Here is a 25,503-nt window from a genome sequence, read left to right on the forward strand (position 1 = left end):
GGGAGAAGACAATGGCAACCTACTCCAGTACTCTTGCCTGGAAAATCCAATGGACAGAAGAGCCTGGTAGGCTGCAGTCCATGGGGTCACTAAGAGTCAGACACGACTGAGCGACTTCACTTTCACTTTCCACTTCCATGCATTGGAGAAGGAAATGACAACCCAATCCAGTGTTCTTGCCTGGAGAATCCCATGGACGGAGAAGCCTGGTAGGCTGCAGTCCATGGGGTCGCACAGAGTCGGACACGACTGAAGTGATGCAGCAATACTATGATGACTCATTATTGATTTTTATCTCTGATAGTAACTAATGAATTATTATTATTACATACTTTGGTAATATATGTTTATTTATTACTTTTAGATTATTAATGTATAAACTATAAGAGTAGAAGACCATGATTAATAAACTATTCAGTAAACACTCTAAGGAAATACACAAAAATGTCATTGATATTTTATTATGCTGATACCATTCTAAGCATACAATGAAGAGAATATAATGCCTTCTTAAGAGGGTATTTTGGGTCTAATCCATCTATCTTGAAGATTTTGTTAAATATCTTCCTTACCAGTCCAACAATGCAGGCCTTAAACTTAAAAAAAAAAGTACAATTATAAATTTTTAGACTTAATTTTATTTAGTCTTTAGGAATAATAAAGCATAATAAAAACATTGTAGAAGGTAGTTAAAATAATAAAACAATGTTGATCTTTCATATGCAAACTCTGAAATTCTTTGAATATTCTCTTATAAAACACTAATGTCAGTAAATAGGAAAACATTACACATAACTAAAGCAGCTGGAAAAAGAGCAAGTATTTCTTAGATCTCAGAATGAAATTGCAATGTAGACCCTTTCATTTTCTTTTCATAATCCTCTTCAAATCTTTCATACTGGACTACAGTAAACTGATTTTTCCAGTCTCCTGAAACACCTGAAAAGAAAGATGAGGTGGTAAATTTTAAACTAATGTTAAAAATTTCTAATATCAATTTTAAGCTTAATTACTAGCTTGTATTTTTAGACCTCTAACTTTATAGTGCCATATCTACTCCATAACTCTGTTCTTCACCTCCTACTCCCACTCCCAGACTCTTAGACCTTCCTAATTTTCCAAAAATCTCCGTGGGTTTTTCCAATATCTTATATAAAGAAATAACTTGTTGAATAGCTTCAGGAAATGTCACTGAGAGAAAAATCCAATGTCTCAAAATCTTTACTCTTTGATTTTAAGAGCTTGATTAATAAAGGACCAGAAAGCTTTTCAGACATTTTAAAACTATCTTTTCCGGTGTAAAATGATAAAAAGTTACTAAAGTTATTAAAAAGTTTCTATGATCAAGTAAGATTTAGAAACTACTATATTCAATGTAATTAAATCTATTTCATTATTATTGTATTGTTCTTTCAATCTTCTTGATACTAACCACATCTAAAACCTTAAAGGAAGAAATAGGAAGTAGTATTTATAATGCATATCTGATAGAAACAATGTCATTTTCATAGGGCAATTAAGAAGACACATTTGGAAGCCCAGTTTTAGAGAAAAAATGAAGAAAACATGCCAAAACAACCATCAATCTGGCCTAGGACTTCTTAACCTTGACATTTTATTTATGTATATCTCCACTGTTGATATTTGAAGTCAGCCAGTTCTTTGCTGGGGAGGATGTGGGGGTTGTCCTGTGCATTGTGGGAGGTTTTAGCATCATCCTTAGCCTCTATACATTGGAAGCCAACAGCGAACCCCTAGTCATGATCACCAGCAATGACTTCAAATGTTGTCAAACATCCCCTGGGAGGCAAAATCATATCTGGCCAAGATCCAGATATTCCCAGCAAGGCTTATCCATTGCACAGTTCCTAACCTCCTAAAAATATCTCTAGAATGTACTGATGCATTATAATTACAATTTCCTTTAATAGTGCCTTTACAGGTTCTCGTCAAAACATCTGTTCCTTCAAAACTGTCTTAGATTATATTAATATTTACTCTCTTCTTCACTGTAAAAAGATTTTACACCTATGTCCATTGTAGCATGTTGTGTGATTCCTCCTTGCCTCATTAACTTTGGGCTTGGATTTTTTGTATGCTTTGGCCAAAGGAATTTGAATGTATGTGGTATATAGCACATCTGAACAGAAACTTTAAAGGGCCTGGCAAGTTTCCAACATCTTTCTTGATCTTTCTCTCTTTTTTGAGGGCATAGCTCACAAAAGGGCAGCTCTTTCAGTCTGGGTTTCAGAAAGAGAAAACATAAGAGGCAGAGCCCATGAGAGTCAAACAAAACTAATCAGAGTCAAAAAGAAATGAACAAAATTGCTGCAGCCACAGTTGGCCAACATACAACAATATTAAACAAAAAACAAATCCCTAAGCTACTGAGATTCTTGGGGTTGTTTGTTTTAGCAAAGATGACTAATGCATACGCAACTAACAGAATTTATCAATCTCATCATAAGGACAAAGACATACACACACATTTTGTTCATTCACTTAGTCGTGTCCAACTACAGCATTCTGGGCTTCCCTGTCCTTCACCATCTTCCAGATTTTGCTCACATTCGTGTCCGTTGAGTTGGTGATGCCATCCAACCATACACACACACACACACACACACACACACACACACACTTCAACTCAACATATATTCAGTAAAGGAATATTTTGTGCAAAATGTTGACTACAGTTCAATACTTGAGTATGCAATGATTTATCATAATCATAGAAACAATCTCAAGGAATTGGATTTTCTTTCATGGTAACCCACTCCAGTACTCTTTCTTGCCTTGAAAATCCCATGGACAGAGGAGCCTGGTAGGCTACAGTCCATGGGGTCACAAAGAGTCGGACACGACTAAGCGACTTCACTTTCATTTTTCATTAATTTATTCCCAGCATTATTTAAGCTAGTTACCAACCATAGCAAAAATTTTAGGGAATATGAAGAATATCTAGATAATTCAGACAAATAACAGTTATCCTTCTGATACATCATTGAATGTCAAAATCTATACTTATCAACACATAGATTCTTGAATAAACATTTTTTACTAGGAAGCTTGTCTTACATGTTAGGCTTACAATAATAATAAATATTTTTGCCATGAATTATTTCCTTTAATAATTTTTTTCATAAAACTTTCTCCCCAACATACTTAATCTCTTCCCATTTACTTTGATATTGTTCTTATCTGCCTACATACAATGTCCATAATATTACTATCAATTTGTATAGAAGCTAATATATAATGTATATAAAGCTACCTTTCTCATGAAGGGAGACACAGAATGGTCCATACAAAATTTTGGCATAGTGGTATAATTTGCACTAGGATTTTGCTTCATCATATCAAAGGAGCTATGATAGAGGATTTTATCCACAGTTTCTTCTGGAAGGTCTTTATCTAGAAATTTTAATAACTTCTGAATTTCACACTTTGGATCCTAAAAAATATTATAAAGAAACAGGATTATTTCAGGTAGATTTAGTCATGAAGTAAGCAATGCATTTTATAAGGATCCACATTTCAATGTGTCAGAGGAAATATTTTTATAGTTTTATATGGCCTTTTCAATTTCCTTTCCCAAGTGTATAATCTTATTCTTGATTATACCAGACAACCATCTGCTAAAAGGAAGAGGTAAGATTTGTTTCAAAAAATGGAAAAAAAAAAAATAGGTCAATATTCAACTTTTCACTTTCAAAAGTAGAATTATCCTGTAGAATAATAGATGGTGATAAAACAAACTTGGGTCTCCTGCATTGTAGGTGGATTCTTTACAGACTGAGCCACCAGGGAAGCCCTATGATATTATGGCAAGGTATAATTAAGATAAGATATAATTATGACAAGATGAAATTTTCAAAACCCCTTTATCTTCTTTTTATAGCATATCTAATATTAAGAATAGATTTCCACCAAGCATTTAAAGAAGAATTAATATGAATATTTCTCAAACTCTTCCAAAAAGTAGAAGCTAAGAGAATACTTCCAAACTCATTTTATGAAGCCTGCCTTACCCAGACAACAAAGCTAGACAAGTAGAGTATCAGAAATGAAAATTGCAAGTCAATATCTCTGGTGAATATCAGTGCAGAAAACATGAACAAAATACTGGCAAACTAAATTCAACAGCACATTAAAAGGATCATATGCTATAATCATACCATTTCTGTCCTTTATGGAGCCCATCTTTGCATGAAATGTTCCCTTGGTATATCTAATTTTCTTGAAGAGATCTCTAGTCTTTCCCATTCTGTTGGTTGCCTCATTTCTTTGCATTGATCGCTGAGGAAGGCTTTCTTATCTCTTCTTGCAATTCTTTGGAACTCTGCATTCAGATGCTTATATCTTTCCTTTTCTCCTTTGCTTTTCACTTCTCTTCTTTTCACAGCTATTTGTAAGGCCTCCCCAGACAGCCATTTTGCTTTTTTGCATTTCTTTTCCACGGGGATGATCTTGATCCCTGTCTCCTGTACAGTCACGAACCTCCATCCATAGTTCATCAGGCACTCTATCTATCAGATCTAGGCCCTTAAATCTATTTCTCACTTCCACTGTATAATCATAAGGGATTTGATTTAGGTTATACCAGAATGGTCTAGTGATTTTCCCTACTTTCTTCAATTTAAGTCTGAATTTGGCAATAAGGAGTTCATGATCTGAACACAGTCACCTCCTGGGCTTGTTTTTGCTGACTGTATAGAGCTTTCCATCTTTGGCTGCAAAGAATATAATCAATCTGATTTCAGTGTTGACCATCTGGTGATTTTCATGTGTAGAGCCAACTCTTGTGTTGTTGGAAGTGGGTTAAGAAGAGGTGGCAAGAATACACAGAAGAACTGTACAAAAAAGATATTCACAACCAAGATAATCATGATGGTGTGATCACTCACCTAGAGCCAGACATCCTGGAATGTGAAGTCAAGTGGGCCTTAGAAAGCTTCACTATGAACAAAGCTAGTGGAAGTGATGGAATTCCAGTTGAGCTATTTCAAATCCTGAAAGATGATGCTGTGAAAGTGCTGCACTCAATATGCCAGCACATTTGGAAAACTCAGCAGTGGCCACAGGACTGGAAAAGGTCAGTTTTCATTCCAATCCCAAAGAAAGACAATGCCAAAGAATGCTCAAACTACTGCACAATTGCACTCACCTCACATGCTAGTAAAGTAATGCTCAAAATTCTCCAAGCCAGGCTTCAGCAATACATGAACTGTGAATTTCCAGATGTTCAAGCTGGTTTTAGAAAAGACAGAGGAACCAGAGATCAAATTGCCAACATCTGCTGGATCATGGAAAAAGCAAGAGAGTTCCAGAAAAACATCTATATCTGCTTTACTGACTATGCCAAAGCCTTTGACTGTGTGGACCACAATAAACTGTGGAAAATTCTTCAAGATATGGGAATACCAGACCACCTGACTTGCCTCTTGAGAAATCTATATGCAGGTCAGGAAGCAACAGTTAGAACTGGACATGGAACAACAGACTGGTTCCAAATAAGAAAATGAGTATGTCAAGGCTGTATATTGTCACTCGGCTTATTTAACTTATATGCAGAGTACATCATGAGAGACGCTGGGCTGGAAGAAGCACAAGCTGGAATGAAGATTGCAGGGAGAAATATCAATAACCTCAGATATGCAAATGACACCACCCTTATGGCAGAAAGTGAAGAGGAACTCAAAAGCCTCTTGATGAAAGTGAAAGTGGAGAGTGAAAAAGTTGGCTTAAAGCTCAACATTCAGAAAACGAAGATTATGGCATCCGGTCCCATCACTTCATGGGAAATAGATGGGGAAACAGTGGCTGACTTTATTTTTATGGGCTCCAAAATCACTGCAGATGGTGATTGCAGCCATGACATTAAAAGACGCTTACTCCTTGGAAGGAAAGTTATGACCAACCTAGACAGCACATTCAAAAACAGAGGCACTACTTTGCCAACAAAGGTCCATCTAGTCAAGGCTATGGTTTTTCCAGTAGTCATGTATGGATGTGAGAGTTGGACTGTGAAGAATTGATACTTTAGAACTGTGGTGTTGGAGAAGACTCTTGTGAGTCCCTTGCCCAGAAAGGAGATCCAACCAGTCAATTCTAAAGGAGATCAGTCTTGGGTGTTCTTTGGAAGGAATGATGCTAAAGCTGAAAGTCCTGTTCTTGGCCACCTCATGCAAAGAGTTGACATATTGGAAAAGACTTTGATGCTGGGAGGGATTGGGGGCAGGAGGAAAAGGAGATAACAGAGGATGAGATGGCTGGATGGCATTACCTACTCGATGGATGTGCATTTGAGTGAACTCCAGGAGTTGGTGATGGACAGAGAGGCCTGGCGTGCTGCAGTTCACGGGGTCGCAAAGAGTCGGACACGACAGAGTGACTGAAGTGGACTGAACTGATGCTATAATCAAGTGAGATTTATTCTGGGGATGCATAAATGTTTCAACATCTGCAAATCAATCAATGTGATACATCACATTAACAAAATCAAGAATATAAATCACATGATCATCTCAATAGATGCAGAAAAAATCATTTGACAAAATTTAATACAGATTTATGATTAAGAACTCTCAACAAAGGGAATAGAGAAGGAACATACATCAGTAAAATTAAGGACACATATAAATCCAGAGCTAACATACTCAAAGGTGAAAAGCTGAAAGTTTTCTAAGGCTAGGAATAATGGTTAACCATACTCAATAATACTCTGTTATAAGTTTTAAAGTTGCAGAGAGAGTATATCTAAAAATTCTCATCACAAGAAAAGATATATATATAACTCTGTGTTGTGATGTATATCAATTAGACTTATTGTGGTGGTTATTTTATACTGTAGACAGATATTGAATCATTCTTTTGTATACCTGAAACTAATATTATATGTCAATTATATCTTGATAAAATAACGAATAGATATACCTCTCAGAGAAATCTCTTATATTAGAAAAAAGATATTCTTTCTACCTCTCACACTTATATAGATATTTTGATAGTCTGAGTATATGAGGACAGTAAAATAAAAACCTGTGCACTTTCCAGCCCAAGGAGTGGTAGGGAAGAGAAAGAGACAATAATGAAGAGGAGAGATCCATTTAATGTATTCCTTGTGACTTTCCTTCTCTATGCATCAGGACTGGACCTAGAAGAGCATGTTAGATGTAATGAAAGAGTTGCATTCAGATAAAATAGCTTGTGCCCTGCTACCCACTGAGGAAGTGTTCTTCTTGATGCTCTAAACCAGACTGAAACAGAGAGCCATAATCTTAGTGAATTGATGAGATCAGCCAGAAAACAATCTGAGCTTTCACTTTCCTAAGACATCCATCTCAATTCATGGAAACAGAACCAGAAAGTTTCTGTGGTGGCTATAATAGAATCTATTTCTTATAACTGCATAACTTAACATGGTAGCAATAAGATACACGCCCTAATTCTTCAAGCGGAAGAATTACTATGAAAGTTGAATCCCCAGTTGTGACTAGTCTATCATGTGAAAGGTACGTGGAAGAGTGAGGGGAAAGGGTGGAGAAGGCTTGGAATGGTAATATTTCGGGCAGATCTGATAACAGAGACACTGGAACCCTTGATTAATTTTGAGCTTTTTCTGACAGAAGATGTAGATTCTCCTCCCATATTTGAGAAGATTCAAATTCCTTGGAATAGGAAATGGCAACCCACTCCATTATTCTTGCCTGGGACATCCCATAGATGGAGTAATCTGGCAGGCTTCAGTCCATGGGGTTGCAAAGAGCCAAACACGACTTAGCGACTAACCAACAAAAACAAAACTTCCTTAGCTCAAAGACCTTATTATGACCTAATGTGGGAACTTCTCTTTCAAGATACTGCTTATCATCTTCAATCTCTATTTGTTGCTTCTTGTCCCATAATTAGGGTAATATACCACACCATAATCCAGAGTGGCAAGTGCAAAGTGGTTTGAACAGGTTGCATGGGAAGCTGAGAATTTGACTAGCAAATCTTCCAGAGAGGATTGCCTTAGGTGGGTAAGGTAGTTTCTTTAGGGGATGTGTGTGGAATAGATTTCCCAAATAAGAGATGAATGAATCATAGTCATCCAAGGGAATTTAGGTGTGGACAGGTTCTCTGAGAGACATTCAGTTTAAGAGATGAGACATATTCCTTAAATGAATTACCTAAATAATCAGGACAGGATAAGTTTTCAATCAAATTGTAGAATGAATTCTTTTCAATGCTAATGATTAAACTGAAGAGAAAAAATAAAAGTTATATGTTTTAGAGATTACATAATAAAAATTACATTGCTTCCCCAATATCCTTGCCATAATAGTATAGGAGACTAAAAAACCATAAATAAACATATACATAAAATAATTAGAGGTGGTTGATACTATGAAAATAACAATAGCAGCAAAAGAGACTTTAGTAGACAAAAGATAAGTTATCTGATCTTGTGAACATGAAAGAGCTCTGTGGAGAGGTAATACCCACGACATGAAGCATGAGAAGAGGTTAATCTAAAAATAGTAGGAAAAATGTTTCAAGTAAGCTCAATTTTTTGAGAAATGGAAAATGGCATCAGAAAAGATTGGAGAGACAGACAGGGACTAAATAATGTGCAAATCTATAAATTATCTTAATGTTTTATACTTTGGGGCTTCCCTGGTGGCTCATCAAGGCTAAAGAATCCACTTGCCAATGCAGGAGACACAGGTTTCATCCCTGCGTCAGGAAGATACCCTGAAGAAGGAAATGGCAACCCACTCCAGTATTCTTGCCTGGAATATTCAATGGATAGAGGTGCTTGGTGGGCTAAAGTCCATGGGGTCATAGAGTGTTGGACAAAACTTAGTGACTAAACAACAGCAGCAGAGACAGAAGTCATTGAAAGATTATTAGAAGACAGTGGACATACTTTGATTTAGATTTTAAGAATATCATTCTCTCTGAGTGAATAACAGAAGCAAAATTAGTTCAAATATATCAAGACAGTTGGCTGAACTAGAGTAGGAGACAGTATTAGCAGAAAGGAGTAGATTAAGTAAAAGATCAAGTTTCAAGGCTGAATTAATAGAACAGAAGATTAGTCATGAGGACTTGCCAGATGGCGCTAGAATTAAACAAACAAACAAACAAATCACCTCCCAGAGCAAGAGACTAAGAGACATCAGTTGGACCCCTGGTTGACAAAGATCCCCTGGAGAAGGAAAATCGCAACTCACTTCATTATCCTTGCCTGGAGAGTCTCATGGACAGAGGAACTTGGTGGGTTCTGGTCCAGCTCAGTTCATTTTAGTCGCTCAGTCATGTCTGACTCTTAGAGACCCCATGGACTGCACCATGCCAGACTTCTCTGTTCATCACCAGCTCCCAGAGCCTACTCAAACTCATGTCCATTGAGTTGGTGATGCCATCCAACCAACTCATTCCCTGTTGCCCCCTTCTCCTGCCTTCAATCTTTCCCAGCATCTGGGTCTTTTCCAGTGAGTCAGTTCTTTGCATCAGGTGGCCAAAGTATTGGAGTTTCAGCTTCAGTATCAGTCTTTCCAATGCATATTCAAGATTGATTTTCTTTAGGATGGACTGGTTGGATCTCCTTGCTGTGCAAGGGATGCTCAGGAGTCTTCTCCAACAACACAGTTCAAAAGCATCAATTCTTTGGCACTCAGCTTTCCTTATAGTCCAACTCTCACATCCATACATAACTACTGGAAAAACTATAGCTGTGACTAGATGGAACTTTATTGGCAAAGTAATGTCTCTACTTTTTAATATGCTGTCTATATTGGTCATAGCTTTTCTTCCAAGGAGCAAGCATTTTTTAATTTCATGGCTGCAGTCACCATCTGCAGTGATTTTGGAGACCAAGAAAATAAAGTCTCTCACTATTTCCATTGTTTCTCTATCTATTTGCCATGCAGTGATGGGACCAGATGCCATGATCTTAGTTTTCTGAATGTTGAGTTTTAAGCCAACATTTCACTCTCCTCTTTCATCAAGAGGCTCTTTAGTTCTTCTTCACTTTCTTCCATAAATGTGGTATCATCTACATATCTGAGGTTATTGATATTTCTCCCAGCAATCTTGATTAAAGCTTGTGCTTCATCCAGCCTGGCATTTCACATGACATACTCCATATATAAATTAAATAAGCAGGGTGACAAAATATAGCCTTGACGTACTCCTTTCCTGATTTGGAAACAGTCTGTTGTTCCATGTCCAGTTCAAACTGTTGCTTCTTGATCTGCACACAGATTTCTCAGGAAGCAAGTCAGGTGGTCTGGTATTCCCATCTCTTTCAGAATTTTCCACAGTTTGTTGTGATCCACACAGTCAAAGGCTTTGGCATAGTCAATAAAGCAGAATGATTTTCTGGAAACCTGTTGCTTTTTCAGTGATCCAGCAGATGTTGGCAATTTGATCTCTGGTTCCTCTGCCTTTTCTAAAACCAGCTTGAACATCTGGCAGTTCACAGTTCATGAACTGTTGAAGCCTGGCTTGGAGAATTTTGAGCATTACTTTGCTAGCATGTGAGATGAGTGTAATTGTGCAGTAGTTTAAGCATTCTTTGACATTGCCTCTCTTTGGGATTGGAATGAAAACTGACCTTTTCCAGTCCTGTGGCCACTGCTGAGTTTTCCAAATGTGCTGACATATTGAGTGCTGTGCTTTCACAGCATTATCTTTTAGCATTTGAAATTGCTCAACTGGAATTCCATCACCTCCACTAGCTTTGTTTGTGGTGATGCTTCCTAAGGCCCACTTGTCTTCACATTCCAGGATGTCTGGTTCTAGGTGAGTGATCACACCATCATGATTATCTGGATCATGAAGGTCTTTTTTATATAGTTCTTTTGGGTATTCTTGCTACCTCTTCTTAATATCTTCTGCTTCTGTTAGGTCCCTACCATTTCTGTCCTTTATTATGCCCATCTTTGCATGAAATGTTCCCTTGGTATCTCTAATTTTCTTGAAAAGATCTCTAGTCTTTCCCATTCTATTGTTTTCCTCTATTTCTTTGCACTGATCGCTGAAGAAGGCTTTCTTATCTCTCCTTGCTATTCTTTGGAACTCTGCATTCAAATGGGTATATCTTTCCTTTTCTCCTTTGCCTTTCACTTCTTTTCCTTTCATAGCTATTTGTAAGGCCTACTCAGACAACCATTTTGCCTTTTTTCATTTCTTTTCCATGGTGATGGTTTTGATCACTGCCTCCTGTACAATGTCACGAACCTCCATCCATAGTTCTTCAGGCACTCTATTAGATCTACTCCTTTGAATCTGCTTATCACTTCCACTGTATACTCATAAGGGATTTGATTTAGGTCATACCTGAGTGGTCTAGTTCCTGAATGCTTCTAGTCCATAGGGTTGAAAAGAGTCCGAAAAGAATGAAGTGACTTAGCATACACAGATTACTCATATTTATAGATCAAAAAGAAAAGAAAGTGTGATACAAAGATGAATCTTAAGTTTCCTTAAAAATGAAGAAATAGTAGTTTGCTCTTACCTGTTTCATGTCTTCATAAAACAGATAAAGTATGCGATAATCTTTTTTCTTCTCCCACCAGCCCTTAACATGGTCATACCAAGAACCAAAAGCCACTAAATTGAGACATAAAATGATCACATAATTAAAATATTTACATGAAGTAAAGAATTGTTCAACATTATTCCCAGTCATCCTCACACATCAGTATGATTACTTATTAGTTCAGGAATGAGGGGTGGTAGGATAAGAGAAACATATCAAATAATTCCTGTTCTCACCCAACTTACAATCTTAGAAAGGATGAAATACTTCTGTTACATGATGAATTGTGTCCCCTCAAATTCTTATGTTGAAGTCCCGATCACTAGTACTTCAGACTACAACTGATTTTGGAAATAAACTGAAGAAGTAGTTATTAGGCAAAAAGGAACTAGAAATTGAAGATTTAGAAAATTCTCAGCTTATCCATATTGAAAAAGGATCTGAGAAAGCATACTCTGGAAAAAACACCAAGGATGTGATTGGCAGCATTCATCAAAGAGGTTCAGTGTGTGACTTAAAAATACAATTAGTTATCTCAGTGAAAACACTGCCAGTTTGCACTGAAGGGACGGTGGCAGGTTGAAATGTGAGAAGACTGTTAGACTTCTGGGTCCCTACAGGCAAGAAATAGACCAATAGGGCCATGTGGCTGCGAACATGCTTCTTTCTTCAAGGATGACCCGAAAGGAGGTTCAGAGGTCATCAGGAAATTACAACAAACATGTACAATGAGACCATATGAAGATATAGGGAGAAGATGGTCACCTACAAGACAAGAAGAAAAGCCTCAGAAATCAACCCTGAGTACACCTTTATCTTGGACATCTAACCTTCAGAACTGTGAGAAAATAAATGTGAGTTGTTTAAGCCATTCAGTCTGTGGTACTTTTCTATGACAGGCCTAGCAAAAAAGATACAGCTACAAATAAATAAAACTAAAATTACAAGAGCAAGATGGCAGATACTAAGTATCACAGAAGGTAAGTGGTATTGAAGTTCATAGGAGAGGGAGAGGGAGAGGGAGAGAAAGACAGGGATTGAGAGGTTAGGAATGGGATGTGGAAGAAGCATAGAGTTACTACCATAGGCATGAATATGTTTCCTAAAAGAGGCTCTGTAGAAGAACAAAGACTTGAATATAAAATTTTCACTCAAGAATTTCCAGTTTATATAATAAAAATGGAGGAATGGTAGAGAAAAGAAAGTCCAAAAGATATGTACAAAATCAAAACAATATAAGGGGAGGGACAGTAAGAAAGTGCTTATCAGTGGTCACTAAGCAGTAACAAAACAGAGACTTAGGATTGATGACTCTGTAAGTCTCATATTCCCCAAAAGTCTTTAAAGGGAAGAGACTATATGTTTTATCTTTTGCTTTGTCTATCTTCTTCATACACTAGTAGAATGTTGGGCATATATTAGGTTTATAATAAATACAAAATTTGTATTTAAACCTTATATCTCCTTGTAAAAAGATTTTTCACAATGGAACTCTATCATTAAAATAAGATTTAGACTCACCCTTTCCAGTCATGAATTTATCTAGGAATTCCTCCCAGGTACCAGGATCTGGATGCATTTTTGCCATTTGGTAAAAATAATAGTAAGACACAGCTACATCATTAGCATTCCGTGCCACATAGACCATCTATGGGGAGATAGGGAAAATCATCATGTCATTTATATTCTTTAATCACTTGTATTTTTTTGCTTACCCTGGCAGAATGTTTATTTTCCTTTTTTTAATCATAACCTAAGCTTTATATTTATATTCTGACATAGTATATTCATGACTATATATAACACAAAAACTTATATCTCACTTCCCTGATTTGTCTTTAGTCTTTCAAAAGAAGAACATCTCTTAACACATGGAAAACCAAGTATAATAAGAATTACAGTAAATATTGAATTTTAAGAATGAACTAAACTTGCTCTTAAATTGAGAATATTTCTCTGTATAACTTGTTAAAACTAATAATGAAAGGAAAAAGCAAGTTTATAAAGCTGAAAAAACACCTTATCTTTTATTGAAAAGAAGCTATTATTTGGGTACATTTAATCAATGTACATAACGATCATTGCTGTTTATAATGATTGACATGGAAGTAAAATTTATGTATTAAGATGCCAAGTATGTTTGAAGGCAGACATTTTGAATACATTTCCCAATAAAAGTGATATTGCTATGCCTTGCTGGAAAATCCTGTGAAGTCCATTAAGCCTACTTATCCCCTGTAAAAGCACACCTGAAAACACTGAAGCCCTAGCCACTTACGCAGTAAATATATTTCTAAGTAAAAATGTATTTCAGGAAGAAATCTCCTTTCATCTAAACAGAATCTGAGCTTTCTTCTTCTTTTCCAACTGATGGAGAAAGGAAATGGGAACTTTTATAATCCCATACCACTGGTAGTTCTCATATTCTGGACAGGCTTAGAAAGAAGAAAGAAGTGACATGAATGGAGAGGGATTTTTCAAAAGTTTAGAGCTTGGACTCTGTTGCTGATATAATTTTTTGAGAAAATACTAAACTTTGCAAATATTCTCAATTGGTTTCTGTTTCAACCATGGTGATGAATCAACTGCTTTCTTATCACCCCTTCTATTTCTTTAATGAAGTCTGTGAGATAGAAATATAGATAAAAGGCTCTCAGAGATACTCCCCAATTCTCCTAACACCAAGGTATTTCTGGGAGTTTCTATGAGTTTTTACTTCAAGATTTAAGATGATAAACTATATCCTTACTTCCTTATCACATTTGTTTTAATTAGATTTTGAATGACAAACAAAGGTAGACACAAACACACATACAAAGACATTTTGGATAACATAAAGTATAATCAATCAATTTTTCAAAAGAAAAACTACAGCTGAAAAACAACAGCTGTTTTGCTCATTCTATTAAAGATGTGGTGATAAAGACATGCTCTAAATACCTTTCTCAGATCTACAGGTCTGGTGACTGTCTAGCTTTCCAGATTCATTTTCCAACCACATTAAACCATTTGTGGAATCTGCCTCATGCCTTGCTGTTTCACATGTTAGGCTATGTACATATAGTTTTCTTTTTCTAAACTGACCTCGTTAATCTGAAAATCTCCTACTTTTTCTTTAAGATGTTGATGAAAATTTTCCTTCTTTTATGAGACTTCTTTCAGGACTTCCCTTGTAGTCCAGTGGTTAGGACCCTGTGCTTCCACTGCAGGGGGCATGGGGTTCTATCCCTGGTTTGGGAACTAAGTTGCTGCAAGTTGTGCAGCATAGCCAGAGAGAGAGAGAGACTACTTTGCCCCAAAGAATCTTTACTTCATGTACTGGCACTTACCTTGCTGATATGTAATTATTTTTTCATGTGTGTATATATATATATATATATATATATATATATATATATATGTATATTTTGGCTATCTTTTCCACAGTATTTGATGTATTCTATAAGACTATATGCTGTATGGACCAGAAGTCCCTGATTTTTTAAACCTTTGCATAATGTGGTCATAGAGAAAGAATATTATTATATCAAAATTTGTTTTAAAAAGAACATTACTACTTATGTTATAGGTATTAAACAGATATTTTTATATAAAGGTGGTAATTGAAGCAATAAAGCCTTTAGAGGAAAACAGAAGGGAGAATATATTCATGATTTGGGGGATGAGATTTTAAACAATTACAGAAAGCTCCAATCATAAAGAAAAAAACTGATATATCCACCAATGCCAAAATTAAAAACTTCTTTAAAAGATATTGCTGAGAAAGTTAAAAAAGAAAAAAAAACAGAGTAAGACATAAAGAAATTAAATTATCTCATGAAAATACTCGTATTAAGACTATATGGAGAACTTCTAGCTTAATAATTAAAAAGAAAGAAGCCCCTTTAGAAAAAGGCAAAGGATTTATACACATACCTCAGAAAAGGTGATATCTAAATCACCTTTTATCTATCTATCTATCTATTTATATATATAGATATATATATATAATATCTATCTATGATATCTAAATCTAAAGCTATGTAAAGTTGCTTGAAATAATTAATCATTAGGGAAATATAAAGTAAAACCACAATGAGATGCCACCAGTTTGCCACCATTTACCAGTATGGCTAAAAGTAAATATTTTTAGCTATATTTTGGATTGATGAGGACAAGGAGAACTTAGACTCATATACTACTGATCAAAGTGTACACTAGTGCATATGCTTGGAAAAGAAATTGGAAAATTTTTTTCTAAAGCTGGACAAATGCATACTTTAAGATGCAGTACTATCCCAAGATATGTAACTAAGAGAAATGTATACATATATGTGCTATTTTATATTTGCATAAGAATGTGCACTGCAGAACTATTTTTATTACTGACAATAAACAACAATGCAACTGTCCATCAATTATACCATGAATAAGTAATTTGTGGAATATTCACGTGTACATATTGGAATGCCTAACATCAGTGGTTCTCAAATGTTAATATGAACCAAATATGCTTGGAGGTCTTATTAAAACTCAGATTGCTAGACCCTAAGCCCATAATTTCTGATTCAGTAGGTTGGATTTGGGCCTGAGAATTTGCATCTCTAGTGAGCTACTTCTGCTCATGATACCACAATTTATGATGTAAACAGGTCTATATTAAGGAAACCAAGACAAATGCAAAATAACAAGTATGGTAAGAATTGATCCCACAGATATTACATTAAATGGAATAAGCTAAAGGTGAAACTCCAGTATTTTGGCCACCTCATACGAAGAGTTGACTCATTGGAAAAGACTCTGATGCTGTGAGAGATTGAGGGCAGGAGGAGAAGGGGACGACAGAGGATGAGATGGCTGAGTGGCATCACTGACTTGATGAACATGAGTCTGAGTGAACTCCGGGAGTTGATGGACAGGGAGGCCTGGAGTGCTGCAATTCATGGGGTCGCAAAGAGTCGGACACGACTGAGCGACTGAACTGACTGAACTGAAACATTCAAGAGAATAACTTTACAAGAAAAACAGGCAAATCACTTTATGATGAAAACATTCACAAATAATGATTATCTCTGCAAATGGGGATGGGTTCCTGTCTGGAAATGCACAGGAATAGAGCTTTATCTGGCTCTATTCCTCATTTAATTCCTTGGTCAATTTCTTGTTCTGGGGTCTAATTTCATGGGTATGCTCACTTTGTGAAAACTCGTCAATCCATATCCTTAGCATTTATGTACTTTCCACTATAAACAGTACATGAATTAAAATACTTATTGAAAAGGTAGCTTGAAACAAATCCATTGTTATTGTTACAACAAGTCCATTGTTGTAAGTCATGTCCAACCCCATAGACTGTAGTCCCCTAGGCTCTTTTGTCCACTGGATTTCCCAGGCAAGAATACTGGAGTGAGTTGCCATTTTCTTCACCAGGGGATCTTCCTGACCCAGGGATTGAACCAGTGTCTCATATTGGCAGGCAGATTCTTTACCATTGAGCAACCAGTGAAATCCATAATATAGTAGTTAGCTAAACCTGCAACGTAATATTTTGCTGTTGTTTAGTCACTAAGTTATGTCCAGTTCTTTTGCCACCTCTATGGATTGCAGCCCACTAGGCTCCTCTCTCCATGGGATTTCCCCTGCCAAAATACTGGAGTGGGTTGCCATTTCCTTCTCAAGGGAATTTTCTCAACCCAGGGATCCAACCTCCCTTTTCTACTTGGCAGGTGGATTCTTTACCACTGAGCCATCAGGGAAATGTTATAAATTATAATATGCTGTATGTTATAAGTTATATATAAGTTCATATTGGTAAATTAAAATTATACTGAGTTAATGAAGGAGTTATGGATTATTTAAATATCCATTGTTTAAAAGCAATGAGTGAAGGGATTTAGACAAGAAGGCATTTTAGAAACAAGAAAGCCTGAGTGATTCTCAGTGTTTGGGCACTGAGAATAATCCTTTATCTATAGCACTTGTGTCCAGTGGTATTATTTTGATCCTTGGGATATATGGACAAAATTATTATTTTTTCAATGATTTATCCAGGGATTGCAATTTCCCATCTTAATTTCTGCATAATTAGTCAAAGTAATCACAACATAAAGTTTGCTGTTTAAAAATTTGCTACCTTGCAGTTATTTTTCCAAAATGAAGAAGGGAGAAGTTGGACAGGTAGGTGTGTTTTCACTAATCTAGGAGACTGCATGTCATTCAAGTCCTCAACACCTGCAAGCATAAAAGTTAAACTACAGTTTAAATATGGAATCATAAGGTTAATTAAAATATAACCTAAGACTTTGTAAACATTAATTCCACTATGTGACTTGAAATGGATATATGACTGCATATCCTCATATACTTCTGAGATCCACAATAAAGTAAAAACAGATAAATTCTGGTGAGCTAGGATTTTTTATTTGTAAATAATGGGGCTTATTATCTTTATAAGTGTCTATAAATCCTCAGATAAAAGACTTGCTGAGGCAGTAAGTCAAGTGCTAGTTGTCCAAGTTTTTCCTTCATTTATCTTCCTCTTTTACTTATTTACAGTATGGGAAAATTTAACTACAGGACTTCAAAATCTCTTTCCAGCTTTTTTATATTCAAATCTTAAAATCAAATTAAGCCATGAGATCCATGACTAATTTTAAATATTTTAATAATACAAAACCACATATTCCCATCATCATTTTATTTGAGTCTGTGAACATCAGCTACATAATAGTAGACATGATTCTATAATGAATCAAACACCGAATTTTCTACATATAATGATCACACATTATTTAAATGTTGAAAGCTTTAATATACTCATTAAAATGTCCTCATATGTAGATATTATCTTTGGGTGGAAGTTGACTATAATAAGGGTATTGGCATAGCCAAATTCTTACTCTTTTATTGTAGACACTTATGATTCAACTGCGCAAGCTCTATTTGTATCATTTTCCATCACAACACTTTCAAACACCACAAAAATAGGGATTTAATCCTATACAGAAAAGGAACATTAAGAGATATTACCATTTGTAAGTCTTGGAATTATTAATTCCATGAATGGCACTCTTTTGTATATTGCATCTATTTTACATTTCTCCGCATCCCCATTGTTATAGATCAAATCCAATATTTCACTAATCCAGGTTGTTCCTGAGGAAAAAAGAATCAAAGAAACTCAAAACCTCTGTGTTAAAATGTATATGAGAGGGTTAATAGAGGTAGAGAAGCACTGTAATATATTAAAAAAAAAAAGTGTTCTTCATTTGCGTTCTGTTTTCCTAGGAGATAGGAAATATCAGTATCTCTTTTCTTAGGAGATATCAGTATCTACCTTGAACATATACATATGTATTGTGTACATATGTATGTATGTGTATCTATATGTCTAAAATCTGATTAAAATAACCATAAGAGTAAGGCAGGCAAAGGACGTAAGCATGACTTTTTAAGGAGACAGAATTTAAATAGCAATAGCATACCCTCCTGGGTGAAATGGATGAGGGAATTAGTCACATTTAGTGAATCTGACCAGAAACTTGTATATTTCCTATTTAACTAAAAAGATTATTAGTTTGGGGGACAAAAGAGCACTTCAGGTAAAAATGTTCAACATTTGGTGGAATGGTGAACAAAGGAAACAAGACATTGTAAATGCATCCATAGAGACTCACGTGTCATTCATCAACAAAAGACAATGGATTCTGAATGAGCAGGGCAGACCAAGTCACTCTGATCTTCTGAGATTGTGCCTCACTGGTCTTTTGAGAAATGGACCTAAGTGTACGAGAATATAGTCTACCCAATTGTCTACGGCACTCAATGATCAGGGTGTTGAGGCACTGCTAAACAAACAAACAAGACAAACATCGTAGTACCTCGGAGAAAAATACTTTATTAATTGTTTCTATCCTCTTCCTCTTTACCCAGTGTGTAATGATAGTCTCTAAATTGCATAATCGTAGATCGAAACTAAATATACAAATTAAATAACTGATCTGTGCACACAGCATTTCTGAAGAATGATCTGTCTGTAGATGCAATTTTGAGTACTTTAGACTTCCTTACTATTCAGTCCTTTCTTGTGGACAACTCTTCTTCTTCCTTGTCCCTACATCATGAGCATGAGTCTCTCTCCTCTATCCTTCTACATAGACAATTATAGTACTAAGAAAAAGATGAGTCAAATCATTATCACCCTTGAACATTTTGTTGCTTGGTCTGATTTCGGCTTGGGCTTCCCTCATGTGGTAAAGAATCTGCCTGATATTTCAGGAAATGTAGATTTGATCCTTCTATCAGGAAGATCCCCTGGAGAAGGAAGTGGCAACTCACTGCAGTATTCTTTCCTGGGAAATCCCATGGACAGAGATGCCTGGTGGCCTACGCTCCACGGGGTCGCAAAGATTCAGACACAACTTAGTGACTAAATGACAGCAAATGGTTTTGGCTTAAGCGATGATTCATGAGGGGGAGAAAAAGAGACCTAAATGCCAAAGTACAATATAGCACATTTTATTTCCTATTAGTGGGTGGTTCAAATGGTGGCCAATGAAATCTGATTGAAAAAGATGCCAATTTATGGTTTGAACTGTAAATGTTTACTTTCCACAATATTTGAAAAAAAAAAGCATATGGTTTAGCTCATTAATGAGTTCATTAACTTGAAACTTTTTATAAAAAAATCAACAGGGCACCAAATATTAGTAATTTTAAGATGTAATCTCAATAGATTGTAAAGGAAATGAACTAAAAAGAAAATAACAGGAATAAAGAGTGTAGGATTAATTTATATGAAGCCATTTAGCTCTTACTATGCCAGAAAAAGTTCACCTTCAAGGATTCCTTTCATAGATGAACTGTTTGAATAATGGTAGCTTCCAAAAATTGTCTTTAGAATGCTCCCAAATATCATTTGTTATTGTTGTTTGTTGCTAAGTCATGCCCAACTCTTTGTGATGGACTGTAGCCCACCAGGCTCCATGGACTGTAGCCTGCCAGGTTCCTCTCTCTGTGGAATTTCCCAGGCAAGAATATTGGAGTGGGTTGCCATTTCCTTCTCCAGGAGATCTTCCAGACCCAGGGATTTAATCTGCATCTCCTTCATTGACAGGTGGATTTTTTTTTTTAATCACTGAGCCACCAGGGAAGCCCCCTTAACACCATATACAAAAATAAATTAAAAATGGATTGAAGACCTAAATGTAAGGCTGGATACTTTAAAACTCTTAAAGGAAAACATAATTAAAACACTCTCAGACATAAATCGGAGAAGGCAATGGCACCCCACTCCAGTACTCTTGCCTGGAAAATCCCTTGGATGGAGGAGCCTGGTGGGATCCAGTCCATGGGGTCACTAAGAGTCAGGCACAACTGAGCGACTTCACTTTCACTTTCTACTTTCAGGCATTGGAGAAGGAAATGGCAACCCACTCCAGTATTCTTGCCTGGAGAATCCCAGGGACAGAGGAGCCTAGTGGGCTGCCGTCTATGGGGTCGCACAGAGTCGGACACGACTGAAGCGACTTAGCAGCAGCAGACATAAATTGCAGCAAGATCATTTTTGATACACCTCCTTGACTAGTGGAAATAAAAACAAAAATTAACAAATGGTTAGGTTGTTGTTTTTGTTTTGGTTTTTTTTTGAGCTGCATGAGTTTTTTGCATATTTTGGAGATTAATCCCTTGTTGGTTGTTTCTTTTGTAAATACTGTATTTTCTCTCACTGTGAAGGCTATCTTTTCATTTTGTTTATATTTTCCTTTGCTGTGCAAATGCTTTTCAGTTTAATTAGGTTCCATTTGTTTATTTTTGTTTTTATTTTCATTATCCTAGGAGATGACTCAGAAAAGATCCTGCTAAAATTTATGTCTGAGAGTATTCTGCCTATTTACCTTAAAGAGTTTTATAGTATCCAGCCTCACCTTTAGATCTTTGATCCATTTTGAGTTTATGTTTTTGTGTGGTGTTAAGAAGTATTCTAATTTCTTTGTTTACATGTAGTTTTTCAGTTTTCCCAGAACCATTTATTGAAAAGACTATCTTTTCTCCATTGTATACTCTTGCTTCCTTTGTCATAGATTAGGTGACCATAGGTGTGTTGATGTGTCTCTGGGCTTTCTATCCTATTCCATTGATTTATATTTCTGCAGTATATATATTTGTCCAGTATATCCAGAGAAAATTATAATCTGAACAGATACATGCAGCTAATGTTCATTGCAGCACTATGTTTACAATAGCCAGGACATAAAAGCAACCTACATGTCCATCAACAGAAGAATGGATAAAGAAGATATAACACATATATACAATGGACTACTATTCCACTGAGCTATGTAGCACATATATGTGTGCATGCTAAGTTGCTTTAGTCGTGTCCAACTCTGCGATTCTACTGTGTGTAGCCTGCCAGGCTCTTCTGTCCATGGGATTCTCCAGGCAAGAATACTGGAATGGATTGCCATGCCCTCCTCCAGGGGATCTTCCTGACCAGGGATCAAACCCACAGCTTTTATGTCTCCTGCATTGGCAGGCAGGTTCTTTACCACTAGCACCACCTGGGGAGGACTAGTGGTCTAATACAATGGACTATTCCTACTGTAGTACATATACACAACAACCTACATGTCCATCAACTGAGAAATGGATAAAGAAGGTGCAGTACATATACACAATGGACTATGGGCTAACCATTAAAAACAATGAAATAATTCAATTTACAGCAACATGGATAGACCTAGAGATTGACATACTGAGTTAAGTAAGTCAGACAAAGACAGACACCATATGTTATCACTTATATATGGAATCTAAACAACAACAACAAAAACAGTAAAAATGAGCTTATTTACAAAACAGAAACAGGATCACAGATGTAGAAAGCAAACTTATGGTTACTAGGGGGAAAAGGGGGAGTGAGGGATAAATTGAGTTATTGGGATTGATATATGCACAGTATTATATATTTATATATATAAATATATATTATATAGAAGAGTGATACCTAATAAAGATCTACCATATAGCACAGGGAACTCAACTCAATACTCTGTAATGATCTATAGGGAAGAAGAATCTAAAAAAAAGAGTGAATATATGTATAATTGATTCACTGTGCTATATATCCAAAACTAACACAACATTGTAAATCAACTGCACTCCAATAAAAATTTAAAATAAAACAAAACAAAGGTTGACTTAATGTATTGCTGCTTGTGAATATATCAAAAAAAGCAGAAACAAAAGAACACATATGTTATCAGTGACTATATTTCCTTTCCTAAGCTTATACTTCAACAAAGAAATGTAAAGTAGATTTGGTCCTAAACAATTTGAGCTTGGTGTACAGCTCTTTTCTATAATAGTGACAAGAGAAAGGAAAAGCAAGCTTTTGCTAAAAGAAACATATTTTTCATGTCTATGAAGGTCTGCATAATACATTTGTTTACTTCCTAGTAGGAACTCTATATTCTCATGCAATGTTTGTAATTTTGGCACATTAGAATCCCCCAAGCTTTGCAGGGCTTTCCTCCTAGGACCTGTAACATATAGCTTTGAGGTAGTTTTAATATTTATAATCTAAAAAAAAAGATCGGTAGTCAGTATACTTATTAAAATTTTATTTTCCTCAATTCTTTTAAGAAATGAAGCAGGAATATAAAGGAAAATTGACTTTAGAGAGTTCTGTAGTCAGGACAGTTGGTTGATTATGAGTGCAAGTAAATTAACTGGATAAAAGGCTAGAGAGAGCCTCATCTCTCTGATACCTTTCTATATATCTAACACTGGGTAAAGTGGAAAGCTATCATAAAAAGATCTGAAGGAATACACATTTTTTAATTGAAGTATGGTTGATTTAAAATATTGTGTTAGTTTCATGTGTACAACAAAGTGATTCAATCATATATGTTTTTGAGAAATACAAGATATTGATTCTTTTAAAAAAGTTATTTGCTTACATTATTTTTAGCCATCTTGGGTCTTTGTTGGGGCCACTCTTTGTTGTGGTGCATGGGCTTCTCACCACAGTGGCTTCTCTTGTTGCAGAGCACAGGCCCTGGGTGTGTGGGCTTCAGCAGTTGCAGAAGGCAGGCTCAGGAGTTGCAGCAGGCTCTAGAGTGCAGGCTCAGTAATTGTGGATAATGAGCTTAGTGGCCCCATTACACATGTAATCTTTCAGAACCAGGGATGCAACTCATGTCCCCTGCACTGGCAGGGAGATTCTTAACCACTGAACCACTAGGGAAGTTAAAAAATTATCGATTTTTATTGTTATATTAAACTCTTCTTTCTGGAATTGTGTACTAAAGTGAGAAGGTATTTTGCTTAGAGCAAAATACTTCTAAATTCAGTTCAGTCTCTCAGCCATGTCCGACTCTTTGTGACTTCATGGACTGCAGCATGCCAGGCTTCCCTGTCCTTCACTTTCTCCCAGAGTTTGCTCAAACTCATGGCCATCAGGGCAGTGATGCCATCCAACCATCTCATCCTTTGTCATCACCTTCTCCTCTCATCTTCAATCTTTCCCATCATCAGGGTCCTTTCCAATGAGTTAGATCTTTGCATCAGGTGGCCAAAGTATTGGAGTTTCAGCTACAGGATCAGTCCTTCCAATGAATATTCAGGACTGATCCCCTTTAGGATTGACTGGTTGGATCTCCTTGCAGTCCAAGGGACTCTCAGGAGTCTTCTCCAACACCACAGTTCAAAAGCATCAATTCTTTGGTGCCCAGCTTTCTTCACAGTCCAACTCTCACATCCATACATGACTACTGGAAAAACCATAGCTGTGACTAGATGGACCTATGTTGGCAAAGTTATGTCTCTGCTTTTTAATATGCTGGCTAGTTTGGTCATAGCATTTCTTCCAAGGAGCAAGTGTCTTTTAGTTTCATGGCTGCAGTCACCATCTGTAATGATTTTGGAGCCCAAAAGAGTTAAGTCACTGTTTCCATTATTTCCCCATCTATTTGCTATGAAGTGATGGGACCAGATGCCATGATCTTAGTTTTCTGAATGTTGAGCTTTAAGCCAACTTTTTCGCTCTCCTCTTTCACTTTCATCAAGAGGTTCTTTAGTTCTCCTTCACTATCTGCCTTAAAGGTGGTGTTATCTGTGTATCTGAGGTTATTGATATTTCTCCCGGCAATCTTGATTCCAGCTTGTGCTTCATTCAGCCCGGCATTTCTCATGAGGTATTCTGTATATAATTAAATAAGCAGGGTGACAATATACAGCCTTGGTGTATTCCTTTCCCAATTTGAAACAAGTCTATTGTTCCATGTCCAGTTCTTATTGGACTGCTGCAAGGTCAGGGGCACTAAGTGCATCAGTGCGTGCAAGGGACCTTTTGTAGGAGGTTGCCATTATCTTCATTACCTCCACCCTAGTTTGGTCTCAGGTCAAAATACTTCTAAACATATTCACAAAATAAATACGTTTGAAATAGCAAAACACTGTTTTACAAAATATGTTTAAATATTAAAATAAGCAAAATATTTAAACATTAACTTGTATAGAAAGTTTATGTGTGCATATGTATTCTAATGTTCTTAAATTCTTTATCTGTGTAGTTTGTTTTTGCTTGACTTTAAAAAGAAATTCCAATAGCATTAATTTCCACTCAGATATAGCCTCCACTCAGTTGCAGACCTTTCAAAATAAGAAGTGACTTTGTATAACTTAAAACTGTCCCACAGCTGCTCCAGATATCCCCTTGTCAAGTGATCTGTCGATCATTGGGCTTACACAGGTGGATCAATAGCCAATCAGCTAGTACAAATAAATGAAAAGATCTTACCAGATTTGGGATAGGTGGTGATCAGAAGGTCATCTGGTCGATTTTCAAATGACTCCACCTGGGACCACTCCTCAACAATGCTCCAAAAAAGAGGGATGCCCTGAACATCCACCAACTCCCTCCTGAATATATCCAGCTTGCTGTCCATTTTTGAAAGACTAGATTTTAAGCAAAGAGGAGCAGGTCT

General features: G+C 36.3%; 1 protein-coding gene across 1 annotated transcript; it reads right to left on the reverse strand.

Annotated features, from left to right (window-relative positions):
* Positions 1-753: 753 nt before the first annotated feature.
* LOC133249640 (sulfotransferase 1 family member D1) lies at positions 754-25,464 on the reverse strand. The gene is made up of 7 exons (XM_061420371.1): positions 25,317-25,464; positions 18,542-18,667; positions 17,646-17,743; positions 13,055-13,181; positions 11,510-11,604; positions 3,276-3,454; positions 754-941 (listed from the first exon to the last, which is right to left on the reverse strand). Exons 1-7 carry the CDS (start codon positions 25,462-25,464, stop codon positions 827-829), a joined length of 888 nt encoding a protein of 295 aa, XP_061276355.1. The 3' UTR covers positions 754-826.
* Positions 25,465-25,503: the final 39 nt, after the last annotated feature.

The sequence above is a fragment of the Bos javanicus genome, chromosome 6 (assembly GCF_032452875.1).
Source record: "Bos javanicus breed banteng chromosome 6, ARS-OSU_banteng_1.0, whole genome shotgun sequence".
Taxonomy (NCBI): Eukaryota; Metazoa; Chordata; class Mammalia; order Artiodactyla; family Bovidae; genus Bos; species Bos javanicus.